This window comes from Carcharhinus amblyrhynchos, chromosome 4 (genome assembly GCF_965287045.1).
Source record: "Carcharhinus amblyrhynchos chromosome 4, sCarAmb.v2.hapA, whole genome shotgun sequence".
NCBI classification, from domain to species: Eukaryota; Metazoa; Chordata; class Chondrichthyes; order Carcharhiniformes; family Carcharhinidae; genus Carcharhinus; species Carcharhinus amblyrhynchos.
This window is the reverse complement of record NC_137327.1, coordinates 118,987,119-119,004,482: the sequence shown is the minus strand read 5'-3', so window position 1 is coordinate 119,004,482 and position 17,364 is coordinate 118,987,119. Positions and strand designations below refer to the sequence as shown.

General features: G+C 43.7%; 1 protein-coding gene across 1 annotated transcript in view; it reads right to left on the bottom strand.

Moving 5' to 3' along the window:
* Nucleotides 1-15,832, bottom strand: part of LOC145342465 (uncharacterized) — a 52,314-nt gene extending 36,482 nt beyond the window's left edge. Inside the window, exons 1-4 of the mRNA XM_080188028.1 lie at nt 15,724-15,832; nt 13,408-13,491; nt 12,295-12,399; nt 1,534-1,683 (exon numbers count right to left, since the gene is read on the bottom strand). Of these exons, the coding sequence (XP_080044154.1) occupies nt 1,534-1,683; nt 12,295-12,399; nt 13,408-13,491; nt 15,724-15,832 (448 nt within the window). The remainder of the gene's footprint in view (nt 1-1,533; nt 1,684-12,294; nt 12,400-13,407; nt 13,492-15,723) is intronic.
* Between the last annotated feature and the right edge of the window lie 1,532 nt (nt 15,833-17,364).

Genomic DNA, 17,364 nt, shown 5'->3' with positions numbered 1-17,364 from the left:
GGCGAAGTGGGAGGCAATACTCCTTCCCCCCCAGCATCACCATTGTATGAGACATAAGAGAGTACCCCACCGAAGGAATGTTAGGTGAAGGGAAATCACATATATGTGGGGATGTAGCTGAGGGAGCAGAGGAAAGTCGAATAAAGGATGTGCCCCTGGGGGCACCAGAGGAGACCCTATTTGTGGATGGGTCACGGAAGTATGTAGATGGATCACCATGAATGGGATGGGCGGTGGTAAACGCGGACTTGCAGGTGGTCCAAGCAGGAAGAATAGAGGGGAATATGTCAGCGCAAGTGGCGGAGCTAGTAGCCCTGACCCGGGCTTTCACTGAAACGGCGGGGAAACGAGTCAATATTTACACCGACAGTCGATATGCATTTGGGATTGTGCATGACTATATGACCATTTGGGGAAGAAGGGGATTCGTCACAACGGGGGGCACCCTAATTAGACATGGCCAGATAATAGAAACCCTATTTGAGGCCAGTGAGTTCCCATCGAAAGTCCAGTATTAAAGGTTAAAGCACACCAAAAGGAACCAGACAAGCAAAGTCCCGAGTGGCATATTTTTAAGGGGAATCAGGCAGCCGACAAGCCCTGCCTGTCACCACCTCAGTTGAAATTGAACCCCCGACCGACACCTCTCAGCTACATGAAGACACCCCTGGGGAACAGCGTGCAAGGTGGAAAGCTCAGGGAGCTGTGCCTGATGAGAGGGGCATCTGGAGATTAAATGATAAGGTGTTAGCACCCAAATGTATCCAGCAAACTCTGATGCAGTTACATCATGGATTATCACATGTGGGAAGAGATGCCATCATAGCCAGTATAGGAAAGGAGTTGTGGTGGAAGGGAATGGGACGGGATAGTGCCCGGTATTGCCATCGGTGCATAACCTGTGCCCAGTTTAACCAAGGGAAACCTGTAAAGGTTAAGATAGGGCATCAGCCTCGTCCTAAGGGTCCCTGGGAACATCTGCAAATGGACTTTACAGGGCCCCTCCCGCAGTCACACAGGAAAACATACTGTTTGGTGATAATCGATCAATTTACCAAATGGGTAGAAGCGTTCCCAACTAAAAATTGTTCAGCCATGACTGTGGCAAGGATATTGGCAGAGGAAGTAATCCCAAGATGGGGGGTTCCTTTGCAAATAGACTCCGATCAAGGCACACATTTTATGGGGAAGGTAATAAAAATCATATGCCAACTGATGGGGATAAGACAGAGATTCCATATACCCTACCACCCTCAAAGTTCAGGGATGGTGGAACGTTCAAATAGAACCCTTAAGGCCTCCCTAGCAAAGGCTATGCAGGATTCAGGAAGGAGATGGACTGAGATATTACCCCTTATATTAATGAAACTCAGCTACTATGAATCGAACCACAGGGCTGACTCCATCGTTACATCTATTTGCATCTAAGTGGCACTGTTCTTAGATTGCTCTTGAGAAAAGCTACTACATCTTATTTTCTGATCAACATTGAAAAAAACAAGTTACAGATCAATAGATTACTGTTTTTAAAACCTGGAATTATGTCATTTTCCAACTCATCCAGTCTTTCCTCAACAATGTCATGATCAGCGTCTGAAAGGCTAAGTCCTGTGGGATCTTGATCATCACCACCAAAGTCAGAAAGGCTTGCCCTTGTAGATTCCAAATGGTTTTCCCTTTGACCTGTAATGTACCAATAAATAAGATTTAGGACTTTTCTAATGGAATAAAACTGTGAGTAAACATGGAAGCAACAAAATAACCTTTGCCTTTCCAATTGCTAAGATATTAGCTTGCACAGTCATGCTTTCTTTGTGCTCGAGAGGCAAGTTCAAAGATAAATCATCTGAGTCATGATCTTACCATTGAATCCTGTCAGCCGACAGATGAGCAAGGCGATAAGATTTGAGAGAGCCAAGAAATCTGGTTCATGCTCGGTTTCTAGCCATTCGACATCTTGCCAGAACAGGATATCTGGTGAGTTCAATCTCGTGCCCAAACAGAATTTTGTAATTGTGTTTTCTGCTGCTATCAGCCGGCTTTCGTATGATTTAGGCCCTGGCCATTACCCATATGGCCAAGAAACAAGTTTGTCAAACTTTTTTCGCCAGAATCAGGTAATTTTGATTTTTAAGTTGCCCCCTGAAAAATTGTGTAAATTTATCCTGTCTTCACGCTTGTTCTGGACTTAGAACTGCTTTGGTAAGATCGCTCTCCCTTGCGTCCCTCTACATATTAATGTTTTTTGAGCAAAACTTTCAAAACGTCACAATTGCAGTAGAATCAATACATAGACGCTGATAACAGGGTAAATGGCACCTGATATTTATGCTGTATCCCACAAAGAATCATAACAGCAGAAAAGGAGACCGTTGTACTTTCTCCATAATCTGGCATATTTTTCCTTTTCATTTATTTATCCAAATCGTTTTTTAAAGATTTTATTGAACCTGCTTCCCTGTTCTTCCAGATTATAATAACTCGTTGTCTAAAAAGCAGAGTTACTTTCTCATTTTGCCTCTGGTTCTCCTTATTTCCCATTCACAATTTTGAACACCTTCAGTAAATCTCCCTTTCTGTTGTAAGGATATTTGACTAAATGTTTTACATAGAAACATACATAGAAAATAGAAGCAGGTATACGTCATTCAACCCTTCGAGCCTGCTCTGCCATTCATTTTGATTGTGGCTGATCAAATTCAATGCCCTGATCCTGTCTTTCCCCCATATCCCTTGATCCCTTCAGTCCAACAGCTATATCTAATTTCTTCTTGAAATCACACAATGGTGTCAACTACTTTCTGTGAATTTCATAGATTCACCACTCTCTGGGTGCCTCCTTTGATGCAGATGGAGGATGAGAAAGTAGGGTCCAGAACCTGTGTCCTCTGTTTGAACAGAGGGGAGTACGATAGGATGAGAGAGGAATTGGCAAATGTAGATTGGGGGGCACAGATTGGTTGGTAGGATGGCTGAGGAACAGTGGGGGATTTTTAAGGAGATCTTTTTTGGTACTCAGCAGAAAAATATTCCGATGGTAAAGAAGGAATGTACGAGAAGGGATAACCAGCCGTGGTTATCAAAGGAAATAAAGGAGAGTATTAAATTAAAAGCTGATGCGTTCAGAGTGGCTAAAAGTAGTGGGCGATTAGAAGATTGGGAGAGGTTTAAAAATCAACAAAGAATGACTAAGAAGTTGATATTGATAAAGAAAGGAAGGATGGACTATGAAGCTAAACTAGCACTAAATATAAAAAAGGACAGTAAGAGGTTTTACAAATATATAAAGAAGAGGAGGCTGGCTAGAGTGAATGTTGGACCCTTAGAGGATGCGAGGGGGGATTTAGTGGTGGGAGATGAGGAAATGGCTGAGGTCTTAAATAAGTTTTTTGCCTCGGTCTTCAGGGAGGAGGACATGAATAGTTTGCCGGATATTAAAGATAGAAGGATGGTAGGAGTTGAGGGCTTGAATGCGATTACTGTCACTAGAGAGGTAGTGCTTGATAGACTAATGGGACTGAAGGTGGACAAGTCCCCAGGACTGGATGGAATGCATCCCAGGGTTCTGAAGGAAATGGCAGAGGTGATAGTGGATGCCTTAGTAATTATTTACTAAAATTCACTGGATTCCGGGGAAGTGCTGGAAGATTAGAAAACAGCTAATGTTACGCCGCTGTTTAAAAAAGGTAGCAGACAAAAGGCAGGGAATTATAGGCCGGTTAGTTTAACGTCTGTAGTTGAAAAAATGCTTGAATCCGTCATCAAAGAAGAAATAGTGAGGCACCTAGAAAGGAATGGTTTGATAGAGCAGATGCAGCACACATTTGCTAAGGGGAAGTCGTGTTTGACAAATTTATTGGATTTCTATGAGGATGTGACAAGTGCGGTAAACAGAGGGGAACCGGTGGATGTGGTGTTTCTAGATTTTCAAAAGGCGTTTGATAAGGTGCCTCATAAAAGGTTGCTACAGAAGGTTCGGGTGCATGGAGTTGGGGGTAAGGTGTTCGCGTGGATAGAGGATTGGTTGTCTAATAGGAAGCAGAGAGTTGGTATCAATGGGTGCTATTCTGATTGGCGGTTGGTGACTAGTGGAGTGCCACAGGGATCGGTTCTTGGGCCTCAGCTATTTACCATTTATAAAGATGATCTGGAGGAGGGGGCTGAGTGTAGGGTGACGAAATTTGCTGATGACACGAAGATGAGTGGTAAAGCAAATTGCGTGGAGGGTGTGGAAAGTCTGCAGAGGGATCTGGATAGGGTAAGCGAGTGGGCGAGGACCTGGCAGATGGAGTATAATGTTAGCAAGTGTGAGGTTATCCACTTTGGCAGAAATAATAGGAGGAGGGATTACTATTTAAAGGGCGAAAAGCTGCAGCATGCTACGGTGCAGAGGGACCTGGGGGTCCTTGTGTATGAGTTGCAAAAACCCAGCCTACAGGTGCAGCAGGTGATCAGGAAGGCAAATGGGATGCTGGCCTTCATAGCAAGGGGGATTGAATATAAAAGTAGGGGGGTCTTGCTGCAACTGTACAGGGCACTGGTGAGGCCGCAGCTGGAGTATTGTGTGCAGTTTTGGTCGCTGCACTTGCGCAAGGATATTTTGGCCTTGGAGGGAGTGCAGAGGAGGTTCACTAGGCTGATACCGGAGTTGAGGGGGTTGAATTATGAGGAGAGGCTGAATAGACTGGGCTTGTACTCGTTGGAGTTTAGAAGGATGAGGGGGGATCTTATTGAGATGTATAAGATGATGAAGGGGATGGAAAGGGTAGAGGTGGAGAGGTTCTTCCCGCTCAGAAAGGACAGCAGGACTAAAAGGCACAGCCTCAAGATAAAGGGGGGGCAGTTTAGAACGGAGTTGAGGAGGAACTTCTTCACTCAAAGGGTGGCGAATCTCTGGAATTCTCTGCCCGTTGAAGTGGTGGAGGCTACCTCGCTGAATATATTTAAGATGCGGGTAGATAGGTTTTTGGTAGGCAAGGGGATGAAGGGTTATGAGGAGAAAGCGGGAAAGTGGAACTGAGCCACTTCAGATCAGCTGTGATCTTATTGAATGGCGGGGCAGGCTCGAGGGGCGAGATGGCTTACTCCTGCTCCTATTTCTTATGTTCTTATAAGATAATGAAGGGGATGGATAGGGTAGAGGTAGAGAGATTCTTCCCGCTTAGAAAGGATAGCAGGACTGGAGGGCACAGCCTCAAGATAAGCGGGGTGGGGGCAATTTAGATCGGAGTTGAGGAGGAACTTCTTGAATCTCTGGAATTCTCTGCCCGTTGAAGTGGTGGAGGCTACCTCGCTAAATATATTTAAGTCACGGGTAGATAGGTTTTTGACAGACAAGGGAATTAAGGGTTATGGGGAGAAAGCGGGAAAGTGGAACTGATACACTTCAGATCAGACATGATCTTATTGAATGGTGGGACAGGCTCGAAGGGCTGCATGGCCTCCTCCTGCTCCTATTTCTCATGTTCTTATAAGAAATTTCTCCTCACTTCAATCCTAAATGGTTTACCCCTTGCCCTCAAATTATGAATCCTAGTTCTGGACTACCCCACCATCAGGAACATTCTTTCTGAATCTATCCTGTCTAATCCTGTAAGGATTTTATAAGTTTTTAAGAGATCACCTCTCAACTCTTCTAAACTTCAATGAATATACTCCTAATCGACTTAGTCTCTTTTCATATGAAAGTCTTGCAGTTGTCTACATGGACTTTAGCAAAGCCTTTGACAAGGTACCGCATGGTACGTGGTTGCATAAGGTTAAATCTCACGGGATCCAGGATGAGGATTCTAAATGGATACAAAATTGTCTTCTTGACAGAAACCAGAGGGTGGATGTAGAGAATTGTTTTTCAGACTGAAAGGTGACCAGCGGTGTGCCTCATGCATCAGTGCTGGGTCCACTGTTATTTGTCATTTATATTAACTATTTGGATGAGAATATAGGAGGCATGGTTAATAAGTTTGCAGATGACATTAAAATTGGTGGCAGAGTGGACAGTGAAGAAAGTTATCTTTAATTGCAACGGGATCTTGATCAATTGGGCCAGTGGACTGACGAATGGCAGATGGAGTTTAATTTAAACAAATGTGAGGTGATACATTTTGGTAGATTGAACCAGGACTTTCTCAGTTAATGGTAGAGCAATGGGGAGAGTTACAGAACAAAGAAAACTAGGGGTACATGTTCATAGCTCCTTGAAAATGGAGTCACAGGTGGACAGAGTGGTGAAGAAGGCATTCAGCATGCTTGGTTTCATCGGTCAGAACATCAAATACAGGAGTGTAGGGTGTCGAAATTTGCTGATGACACCAAAATTGGTGGAAAGGCAAATTGTGCGGAGAGTCTACAGAAGGATCTAGATAGGCTGGGCGAATGGGCCAGGAAATGGCAAATGGAATTTAATGTTGGCAAGTGCGAGGTGGTCCACTTTGGTAGGAATAATGGTAGGAAGGATTATTACTTATGTGGAGAAAAACTGCAGCAGGTGACGGTGCAGAGGGACCTCGGGGTCCTTGTGCATGAGTCGCAAAAACCCAGCTTGCAGGTGCAGCAGGTGGTCAGGAAGGCGAATGGGATGCTGGCCTTCATCGCGAGGGGGATTGAATATAAAAGTAGGGAGGTCTTGCTGCGGCTGTATAGGGCATTGGTGAGGCCGCAGCTGGAGTACTGTGTGCAGTTTTGGGCGCCGTACTTACGCAAGGATATTTTGGCCTTGGAGGGAGTGCAGAGGATGTTTACTAGGCTGATGCCGGAGTTGAGGGGGTTGAGCTATGAGGAGAGGCTGAATAAATTAGGCTTGTACTCGTTAGAGTTTAGAAGAATGAGGAGAGAACTCATTGAGACGTATAAGATGATGAATGGGATGGATAGGATAGAGGTGGAGAGACTCTTCCCGCTCAAAAAAGACAGTAGGACTAGGGGGCACAGCCTCAAGATAAAGGGGGGGCAGTTTAGAATGGAGTTGAGGAGGAACTTCTTCACTCAAAGGGTGGTGAATCTCTGGAATTCTCTGCCCGTTGAAGTGGTGGAGGCTACCTCGCTAAATATTTTTAAGACGCGGGTTGATGGGTTTTTGATGAGAGGGGATTAAGGGTTATGGGGAGAGGGCGGGAATGTGGAACTGAGCCACGACAGATCAACCATGATCTTATTGAATGGCGGGGCAGGCTCGAAGGGCTAGTTGGCCTACTTCTGCTCCTATTTCTTATGTTCTTATGAGTTGGAATGTCTTGTTGAAGTTGTACAAGACATTGGTAAGGCTGCACTTGGAATACTGTGTGCAATTCTGGTCACCCTATTATTGAAAGGATATTATTAAATTAGAAAGAGTGCAGAAAAGATTTACTTGGATGCTACCAGGACTTGATGGATTGAGCTATAAAGAGAGGTTGAATAGACTGAGACATTTTTCTTCTGGAGTGTAGGAGGCTGAGAGGTGATCTTAGAGGTCTATAAAATAATGAGGGGCATAGATCAGACAGATAGTCATTATCTTTTCCCAAAGGTAGGGGAGTCTAAAACTAGAGGGCGGAGGTTTAAATTGAGAGGGGAGAGATACAAAAGTGTCCAGAGGGGCAATATTTTCACACATGGTGATTGTCTGGAACAAGCTGCCAGAAATAGGAGAGGGGGGTACAAATTTGTCTTTTAAAAAGCATTTAGATAGTTACATGGGTATGATGGGTATAGAAGGATATGGGCAATTGGGATTAGCTTAGGGGTTTTACAAATAAGGACAGCATAGACAAGTTGGGCCGAAGGGCCTGTTTCCATGCTGTAAACCTCTAGGATTCGACGCCATCTCCGGAATCAACCGGATAAATTTTCACTGCACTCCCGCTATAGCAAGAAAATCCCTCCTCAGATAAGGACACTAAAGCTGCACACAATACTTCAGATGTGACTTCACCAACACTTTATACAATTGCAGTAAAACATCCCTGTACCTATACTCAAATTCTCTTGCTATGAAAGCCTGCTGTACCTGAGTGCTTACTTTCAGCGATTGCTGCGTGCGGATATCAAGTCTCACGGAGTATCGACCTCTCTCAATTTACAACCATTCAAATAATAATTTGCTTTCCTTTTTCTGCTACCGAAGTGGATAACCTCACATTTATCCTCATTATACTGCATCTGCCATGCATATGTCCATTCCTTTAGCTTGTTCAAATCATGCTGAAGCATCTCTGCACCCTCCTCACAACTCACCTTCCCACTCAACTTTGTATCGTCTGCAAATCTGGATAATCCATTTGGATCCCTCTTCCAAATCATTAATATATAATATTAATAGTTGGGATCCTACATTGATCTCTCTGATACCACACTTGTCACTCCTTGCCAATTGGAAAAAGGCCCATTTATTCCAACTCTTTGCTTCTTACTCAAGACACTACTCACAATCCCATACACTTTAACTTTACGTAGTAATCTGCTATGTGAAATGTTGTAGAAAGCCTTCTGAAAGTCTCAACGAGCCATATCCACCAGTTCTCCTTGGTCAACTCAAAGAATTCCAGTAGATTTGTCAAGCATGATTCCTTGACAAATAACAATTTTTCAACTTAAGTAAATAATGACCACACATTTCACAAAAAAAGTTACTCACCCTGAAAGGTTAATATTGTTTCCCTCTTCAGAGAAAGAAGTATTTGTTTCTGTTGGCCATTAATCCCTGACTCCAACATTTCTCACTTCCCAATGTAATTCAAGTCAATAGGAAAAACCATTTTTAAAAATGCATCTCTTTTTGGGAAAATGGTTTTCGGTTTAGGAACAGAGCTTCAGATTTAAAGGCAGCTATTGGAAATGTACACTTGTGCTTCATGTGATATGTTTGTGGCTCTCTCAGTTTTTCTTGTTGTCGTTTAATAAGAACATACGGCAATTCCTTTTGCAGCTTCTGAACTGGTCTGATGCACTAGTGAGCTGGGTTCACACAATGCAAACATTGTTTGATTTACAATTTTGGGCCAACTGCCACAAAGGGACCATGTTCTATTTTGGTGACAGCTCATAATCCAGTGAAAATATCCCACCTGATGGCTTTCGTAGAATGTCACTCAGAGCAGGTTAGACACTTGCAGGTAAATTTGGCAACCAAGCACATTCTCATATTTAAAATCATAATGGGCTGTAATAGGGTTGTATTCCTGTACGATAGACCTTCAGTGGCACCTAAGAATTTGGTGACCCGAAAGACCCCCCCCCCCCTAAGAATTTGGTGCATGACCCAATAAATATGTAACCTGAATTTTCCAAGTCCTGGTGGATCTCACCTACTCCATCCATTTTTTGAAACCAATCTCAATCATTTTTTGAATTATAGAATCCCTACAGTGCAGAAAGAGGCCATGCGGCTCATCAACCCTGCACTGACAACAATCCTCCCCAGACCCTATCCCATAACTCCCATGTATTTACCCAGCTAACCTCCCTAACACTCAGGGTTAATTTGGCATGGTCAATCAACGTAACCTGCACACCTTTGGACTGTGGAAGAAACCAGACTTCCGAAGTCATAGGGAGAACGTGCAAATTCCACACAGACAGATACCGAGGCCGGAATTGAACCTAAGTCCTTGGTGCTGTGGGGCAGCAATGTTAACCACTGTGCCACCATGCCATCCATATCACTTAGATACAAAAAGTTAAAGTTTATTTATTCACCACAAGTACTAGGGGGCATAAGTTTAAGGTGCAAGGGGCAAGGTTTAAAGGAGATTTACGAGGCAGATTTTTTACACAGAGAGTAGTGGGTGCCTGCAATTCGTTGCCGCGGGAGGTAGTGGAAGCAAATATGGTCGTGACTTTTAAGGGGCATCTTGACAAGTACATGACTAGGATGGGAATAGAGGAATATGGTCCCCGGAAGGGTGGGGGGTTTTAGATAAGTCGGTGTGGATTTGGAGGGCCGAAGGGCCTGTTTCTGTGCTGTAATTTTCTTTGTTCTAAGGTTTACATTAACATTGCAATGAAGTTACTGTGAAATTCCCCTAGTCACCTTACCAGTGACCTTAGGCCAATTTATTTACCTGAAAAGTGATTAGAATGTAGAATTCGCTACCACAGGGAGTAGTCAAGGTATGGATGCCTTTAAGGAGAGGTTGGGGAAATTCTCCAACCTCATGAGGCGGTATTCGAGTTGGGCATTGGCCAAATATCAGGATTCCTTGTGGACATGATGTCAACTGGGATTCACCTGACTTGCCCCGCAAGCCACGATATGGTTGTCCTGAAAATTATGAAAACCGGCCAGTGGCAATTGGGCGGCTGGATAGCCTATTTACTGGCCTCTCGCCATGTACTGGTCTCCTCAACCGGAAATGTACCAGGTGGTTTCGTGTTGGTAATGACAAGCATGGACCTACATGCTCCAAGTGTAGGTCTTGAGGAGCATTGCAAGGACCTAGAAGGGAAATGTGCTATCTACATTATAAGTTGTATCACTCAAGAGTTAGCTACCTGTATATGAAGAAGTGTCAGTGCTGGAGGAAGCTGTGTCAATCCAGGCAGATGGTCTTGGAGACATGCCTTATGGTGACCTTATGACCCCATGAGTCTCCAACCTGTAGCTGTCAATGTTAGTTATGGCTTGTACTTCTATGCATCACGGTTTTTCCAAGGGTCAGCTGTGTACTTAGGCAGCATCTTGCGGTTGGCAGCTCAAGGCATCATCAGGCAGCTGGCAGATGCTCCATTCCAGAGGGTCTAGCACAGACACAGAGGGCAGTGGATTTGCCACCATAGATGGATTCCCCTGTGGGTCGAGGGAGTAATTGAATATATCCACTGACAGACCAGCCAGTCAGATTCCTGACCACAAAAGGCTTTTCTATTCATTGAAAGTGCAGCTGATCTGTCTCCAGAGGAAGCATACCTTGCAGGCATGTGCTCAGTTCCTGGGCTGCTACCAGAATCCCGGCTCTCATTTCAGGTCAACATCCCGACGCCATGGGATATAAGGATTATCCATTGAAGAGTTGGTACTGACACTCACCTGAGACTCAGGCACGTAAGCACTGAGGCATTGAACAAGCCATCAGCATATTGAAGATGCACTTCACAGAATCACAGAATCTTACAGTGCAGAAGAGGCCCTTCGGTCCATCGAGTCTGCACCGACACATGAAAGGCTCTGATTTGCCCATCTAATCCCACTTGCCAGCACTTGGCCCATAGCCTTGAAGGTTATGGCATGCCCAGTATTCATCTTCAGTTTGGCCCTTATCCAAAAGAGTGCAAGGCAGTTGCTTCCAGGCCATAAGGAATATGTACAGCCTTCATGCAATAACAACCTAGGACATTGTACGTGACAGGACAAGCCATTGAGAACAATTACAAGAGTGAAATCATATACTATTTTTCAGGAAAATAACTTTCTCAGCTGTTTTGGAGGAAAATGTAACTGGATTGATTGGTAAGTTTGCAGATGACACAGAAGTTGGATTTGCGGATAGCGATGGGGATCATAGGATACAGCAGGATATAGATCAGTTGGAGATGTGGACGGAGAGATGGCAGATGGAGTTTGATCTGGACAAATGTGAGGTGATGCATTTTGGAAGGTCTAATACAGATAGGACATATACAGTAAATGGCAGAACCTTCAGGAGTATTGATAGGCAAAGGGATCTGTGTGTACAGGTACTCAGGTCACTGAAACTGGCAATGCAGGTGGAGAAGGTAGTCAAGAAAGCATGCGGACGGTATGCTTGCCTTCATCGGCCGGGGTATTGAGTTTAAAAAAATTGGCAAGTCATGTTGACACTTCATAGAACCTTAGTGAGGCCGCACTTGGAATATAATGTTCAATTCTGGTCGCCACACTACCAGAAGGATGTCACAGAGATAGGTGGGAAGAGACTGGACAAGGGAGAAAAATAATAGCATTGAGATAGAATGAGAAAAGAAATAAAACAGATGATCTGGGAATTCATTGCTCTTTATGAGATCTGCTGTATACAACTTTGTTGCCATAATTCTTACATTGCAAGTGAGTCCACTTCAAAAATACTTGATTGGCTGTGAAGTACTGTTAAATGTTATGAGGCCTTGTAGGATGCTGTAGAAATGTAATTCCCTTTCTGCTAAGTGTCCACTGTCACATCTTAGATAAGCAGCAGAAACCCTGGAAAATGGCACCCACAACATTCCAGATGCTTTTCCATAGCTGTTCCACTAGAAATTAGCATAGAAGAACTCCTCCACCTCCAATGGTAATTTATTACAGTAGTTTTACCTTGATTATCAATGTGCAAACAAAATTGAATTGAATAGCAATGTCACCTCTTTGTTTCTGTGGCCAAGCACTGTCTCGAAAATCATCAGAAGGTTCATTCCTCCTTAATAATCTTTTTCCTTTTCGCTTTTTTACACGATGTTTCAGTTGATCTGCAAAGTACAATTGGCATACGGAGACATGCAATTCATCATAAATGCCTCATTGTCGGAATATTCCTCTGTTCTTTATTGTTAAGCATATAATACAACTCCAATCGTATTTAAATCAAAAAATTATTTTAAAATCATGACAAAATGCAGGAATTGATAATTGCACATAGGACAATAATACAAGGAAGCTTAACACATTTGCTTGAAATACCTCTCTCCATTAAGGTGAAGGTGATTCCCAACAAATAATTTCAGGTTCCTGCTTAAGTCACGCAAAAAAGACTGTAAGCGACTTTGATAGCCCATGAAATTGGCTGCCCTAGACATTTCTTTCGCAATTTTAAGGAACAGTGCAGAAAAAATGTCAGAGAATAACATGTTACTGGTATGGTTATTTGCAAATCAAAATACAGGGATGGGATTTTCCTGTGTTGCTTGCCCCGAAACTGGAAAATCCTGTCTGAAGTCAGCAAGCCTTTCCATGATCAGCCCCTCGCCCGCTTTGATTCCCGTGGCGGGCGGGACACTAAGATTCACCCCAAAGAGTGAAACCACAGTCTGTTCCTTCAGATGCTATTGAAGTGTTCTCAGGCAGAAAAACCGGAACATCGGGAGGAAACCCATGCAGACACAGGGAGAATAGGCAAACTCCAAACAGTCACCCAAGCCAAGAATTGAACTCAGGTCCCTGGCGTTGTGAGGCAGCATTGCTAACTACTGTGCCACCGTGCTGCCCTATTTTAATGTTTTAAAGTGTTTGCAAAGGAGTCTAACAAAATTTAATCAAACAATAAACAAATGTTCCAAAAAAAAGTTCAAAGGATAGTGATCAATATTTTCCTGATGTTTGATGGACACTTTAAATCAATAGGAAATTCCTGGGCTGCTGAGTGAACAGTGATTCAACACAGCCATTAAAGCTGTTGCACAATGGACTTTCAGGATAGCAATATTACATCTTTGTCTCTCAACTGCATAAAGGGGAAAAATGATGATTATGGTCCTAACCTTTTCTTGTTGCCTCCTGGAACTTACTCAGGACCTCCTCTATCTTCATCTCATCAGGGTCTTCCAATGGCACTTGACTGAATTCTATTCCAGCATAGAAAATATTACAAAATGTTAAAGAGCAGATTCACCTTGAAGTAGGCATTTGTAGTGGAAGCATTTACAGAGCAAACTCAGATGGGAGACCAGGGAACGGTACAAATAGAAATATACATTAGGAGATAAGGGCGAAGTGGAAGGTCAGTTGTTGCATTTCAAAACGAAATATACATCTGGAAAACATCATAAAAGAATAAAAGCAAAGTACTAAGTAAATTGTAACCCTGAAAAAGTAGCCATGAAAGACTTTTACTGTCTGGAAAAGGTAACTTCAAAAAAGGTAAGGAACAAATGGGTTTAAACATGAAAGAGAAAAGACATATTTAAGGAAAGATTGAAAGCTGTACCAGAAGAGAATGGCCATGTGATATCACAAATAATGTGTTATGTTTAGAGACAGCTGTGCAAGTGAGTCTCTAGTCACCCTCAGGAAAAAGTGTTTGTTCCAGAAAGCAAAGTTTTGTTACAAACTTAGATTTTCTTAAACAAGTGAGAGGGGAAGAAGCTGTGAAGTACCTTCCCAATATCAATAGGGGACATCCTGTGATAATATTACTGGAATATTTATAGATTAAAAAGTTGTTGGGACTGTTGCATATAAAAGGGGCTTGTTGTAAATTTAACAATGCAAAAATCTTTTGGGAAATGTTTGTAGGACTACTTTGAACAATGCAAATGTAGTATTGTGTGTTCATGTTTTTTTTTGTTCATAAATATTTTAATTTAATAGTCAAAATCTCAAAAAGGGCATTGGGATTCTTGATCCTGACTTCAATGCACATATCATCTTATAGTAAAATACAAATTGCAATTGTGATGGTTTGTCTTAGTTTCCCTTTTGGGATTTGGGCATCAATTTTCACCTACCTTATCGGGACAGGTGTCAAGAAGCCTACCCAGCCAGATATAAGAGGAATATCTGTAGATAAGTACTGGAGTTCACCCAGTGCCTTGGCCATCATTATTCCTTCAATCAGCAGTAATCATATAGCAAACTACTTATTTAATCCTATTTACTTCCTCTTTCTCAAAAGCTTTTGTATTCTTCCTTTTCAAATAATCCTGCTAAATGCTCTAGCACTTTTTCAGAATAGGCGACAAGGGTGGATTTTTTTCATTATTTTGGCTAAATGTGGTTTTGGGCAAGAAAAGTGGCGAGCAACTCATTGGTAGCATTGGCAAGTTTTTGCATCATATTTTTAGGCACTTTGAAAATAAATTTGTACAAGTTCACTCCAAAGATGTGCAGGTTATTATAGAAGATAACTTTTATATTCATGACCTTTCATAGAAACTACAAAAGGTCATGAATGTAGCCCAATCCATCTCACAAACCAGCCTCTCATCCCCGGATTCTGTCTACACTTCCTACTGCCTCGGCAAAGCAGCCAACATAATCATGCATCCTGGACATTCTCTCTTCCACCTTCTTCCATCAGGAAAGATACAAAGTCTGAGGTCACGTACCAACTGACTCAAGAACAGCATCTTCCCTGCTGCTGTCAGACTTTTGAATGGACTTACCTTGCATTAACTTGATCTTTCTCTACACTCTAGCTATGACTGTAAACTACATTCTGCACACTCTTGTTTCTTCTCTATGAACAGTATGCTTTGTCTGTATTGCACGCAAGAAACAATACTTTTCACTATATAATACATGTGACAAGAATAAATCAAATCAAATCAAGAAATCAGATTAGGTGGATTGGCCATGCTGAATTGCCCCTTACTGTCAGGGGACATGGGGTTTCGGGGATAGGTTCTGGGTGGGATTGTTGGTGCAGACTTGATGGGTCACATGGCCTCCTTCTGCACTGTAGGGATTCAGTGATTCTGTAAGTTTCATGCTGTGCCCATGGTGGGCTGATTGTAATTCACCTACCCAATGTCACTCAAGCGCTTCAATCAGGGGGATGCTCCATTTAAAGCTTGTTACAAGTTTAGTCAAGAAGATGGTTGCTGGGAAGGCTGCCCCCAGGTTTTCTGAAGGACCACTCACTAGAATGCTGGATGTAATGGGTGGGGGAGAAGGCTGGCAGAAGACCAATCAGCAAGGGAGATGGCGGCAAGCTGCTAAGTGCAAGTTCCCTGCACAAGAGGACATGGATCCAGTGCAGGAAGATAATGACTTTCTTCATGGGTCAGTCATTATTCTCATTTCTCAACACTCATCCACTCGCACACCCATCACATATCCACTGGGAGCTCACTCACTCCACATTATAGGGGCCCCATCAGTTGCCATCCCACATGTCTCCTCATCTTCTCTGTGGCTCCTCTCCTCATCATATCCCAGCTCCCACTCACCAACCTTGCATGTCATTCATCCTTAACATATGACCCAGCACATATCCTGTCTGCACTCTCCCTGTCTGTTTCTTTGCAGGACAAGTTAGCTCACAATAAAAAGGAGAGAGCACAGATGGGCGTAAGCATGCCTGAACTGAAAATCCTATCACCTTTTGAGAAGAGAGCTGTCCACCTTGCCAGGGAGGAGGAAGAGCATTGTTACTGTGCTGAGGGAGAGGTGAACACAAGAGAAAAAAAGTGAGGACCCATAATACAATCTGGGCAAACTCAAGTGAGTTTTTGCTCTCCTATCCTTATGCCCCTGCCATGCACTGATGCTATCTCCCTTCCCTGGCAGAAAAATCAGTGGAATAGCCAAGTCCATCCACAAATGTGGCTTCAAAACTACCTAAGAGAGCAACTCTGACAATTTTGCAGACATTGCCATTGAAGAAGCATCACAGCTGTCACCCGCACTCTCCACCAGTGCAGAGACTCACACCTCAGTGGGGAATAATTAGCAGGCAGACTTCTGGATCACTAACTAGTGAGCATCTCACTTCTGATGATCCACAGCAGGTGGAGGCAGGTACATTCCAGGGAATCAGCACTCGGAGGACTACTGGTGGCCAAGAAGAAGTGCCTCTGGATTTGGTTTTCATTCAGATGATGGAAGTATAAAAGCAAAGTCGAGAACATTTGGAAGGGTGTGAGCTTCACTCCTTGGATTGCAAGCCGACCAGAGGAAAATCCCATCACCTTCTGACTGAGGAGATCATGCTCACACCTCAAGGCAACCAGGCCAACATAGCAAGGGTGGCAGCTGCAGTGCAGACCTTGGCGCAGGACATTCACTCCATAGTGGTTCAGACTATGGATTCCATGGTTGAGGACAACAACATTGTACAAGCACTTGTGGGTGTCCAGGAATGCAAATGTCAAAGAACAATGAAGCTTCTATAACTCATTCCATTTCAAAAAGGAATGCAGGTGCCTGGAGCTCCCATAGGTAGGAGGATTAGCTTGTGCATAGCTTGTGGTCTTCCACCGAGGAGACCATGGGGGTGTCCAGCCTTCTGACTCGCCTCTTCCTGTGACTGATGCAGCCTCAGCCCCACATACCAAGGAGGGTGGCTGCACCACACCCATGCTGCCCAAAAGCAGGCCAAGGCCTTCCAAGTCTTCTCCCTCCAGAGGATGTCCGTCAAGATCATGTCAGGCCACTAGCCACCTGCACCTTTGCTGTGGGTCCTGATAGCCTTCCTCTGTCTCTTTCTGCAGTTCCACCCTCAGTACCCTCTTCATCAGAAGAGATGTGCTGATTATCCATTTCTCCCTCTGCCAGCTCCTCACCCCATTGCAGCACCAGGATGTGGATAGCTCAACACACAACAATGATGCATGTAAGCCTCTGGGGGGCTGTACTGGAGGGGTCCATCTGACCATTCCAGGCTGCCCGGCTGCAACATTTGTTGTCGCAGTGGCACATACTCAACCCCGCTCAAACCCCACCGCTTGACTCCTCCAAGAGATTTGCTCACAGGACTCTTCAGTTAACACATGGAC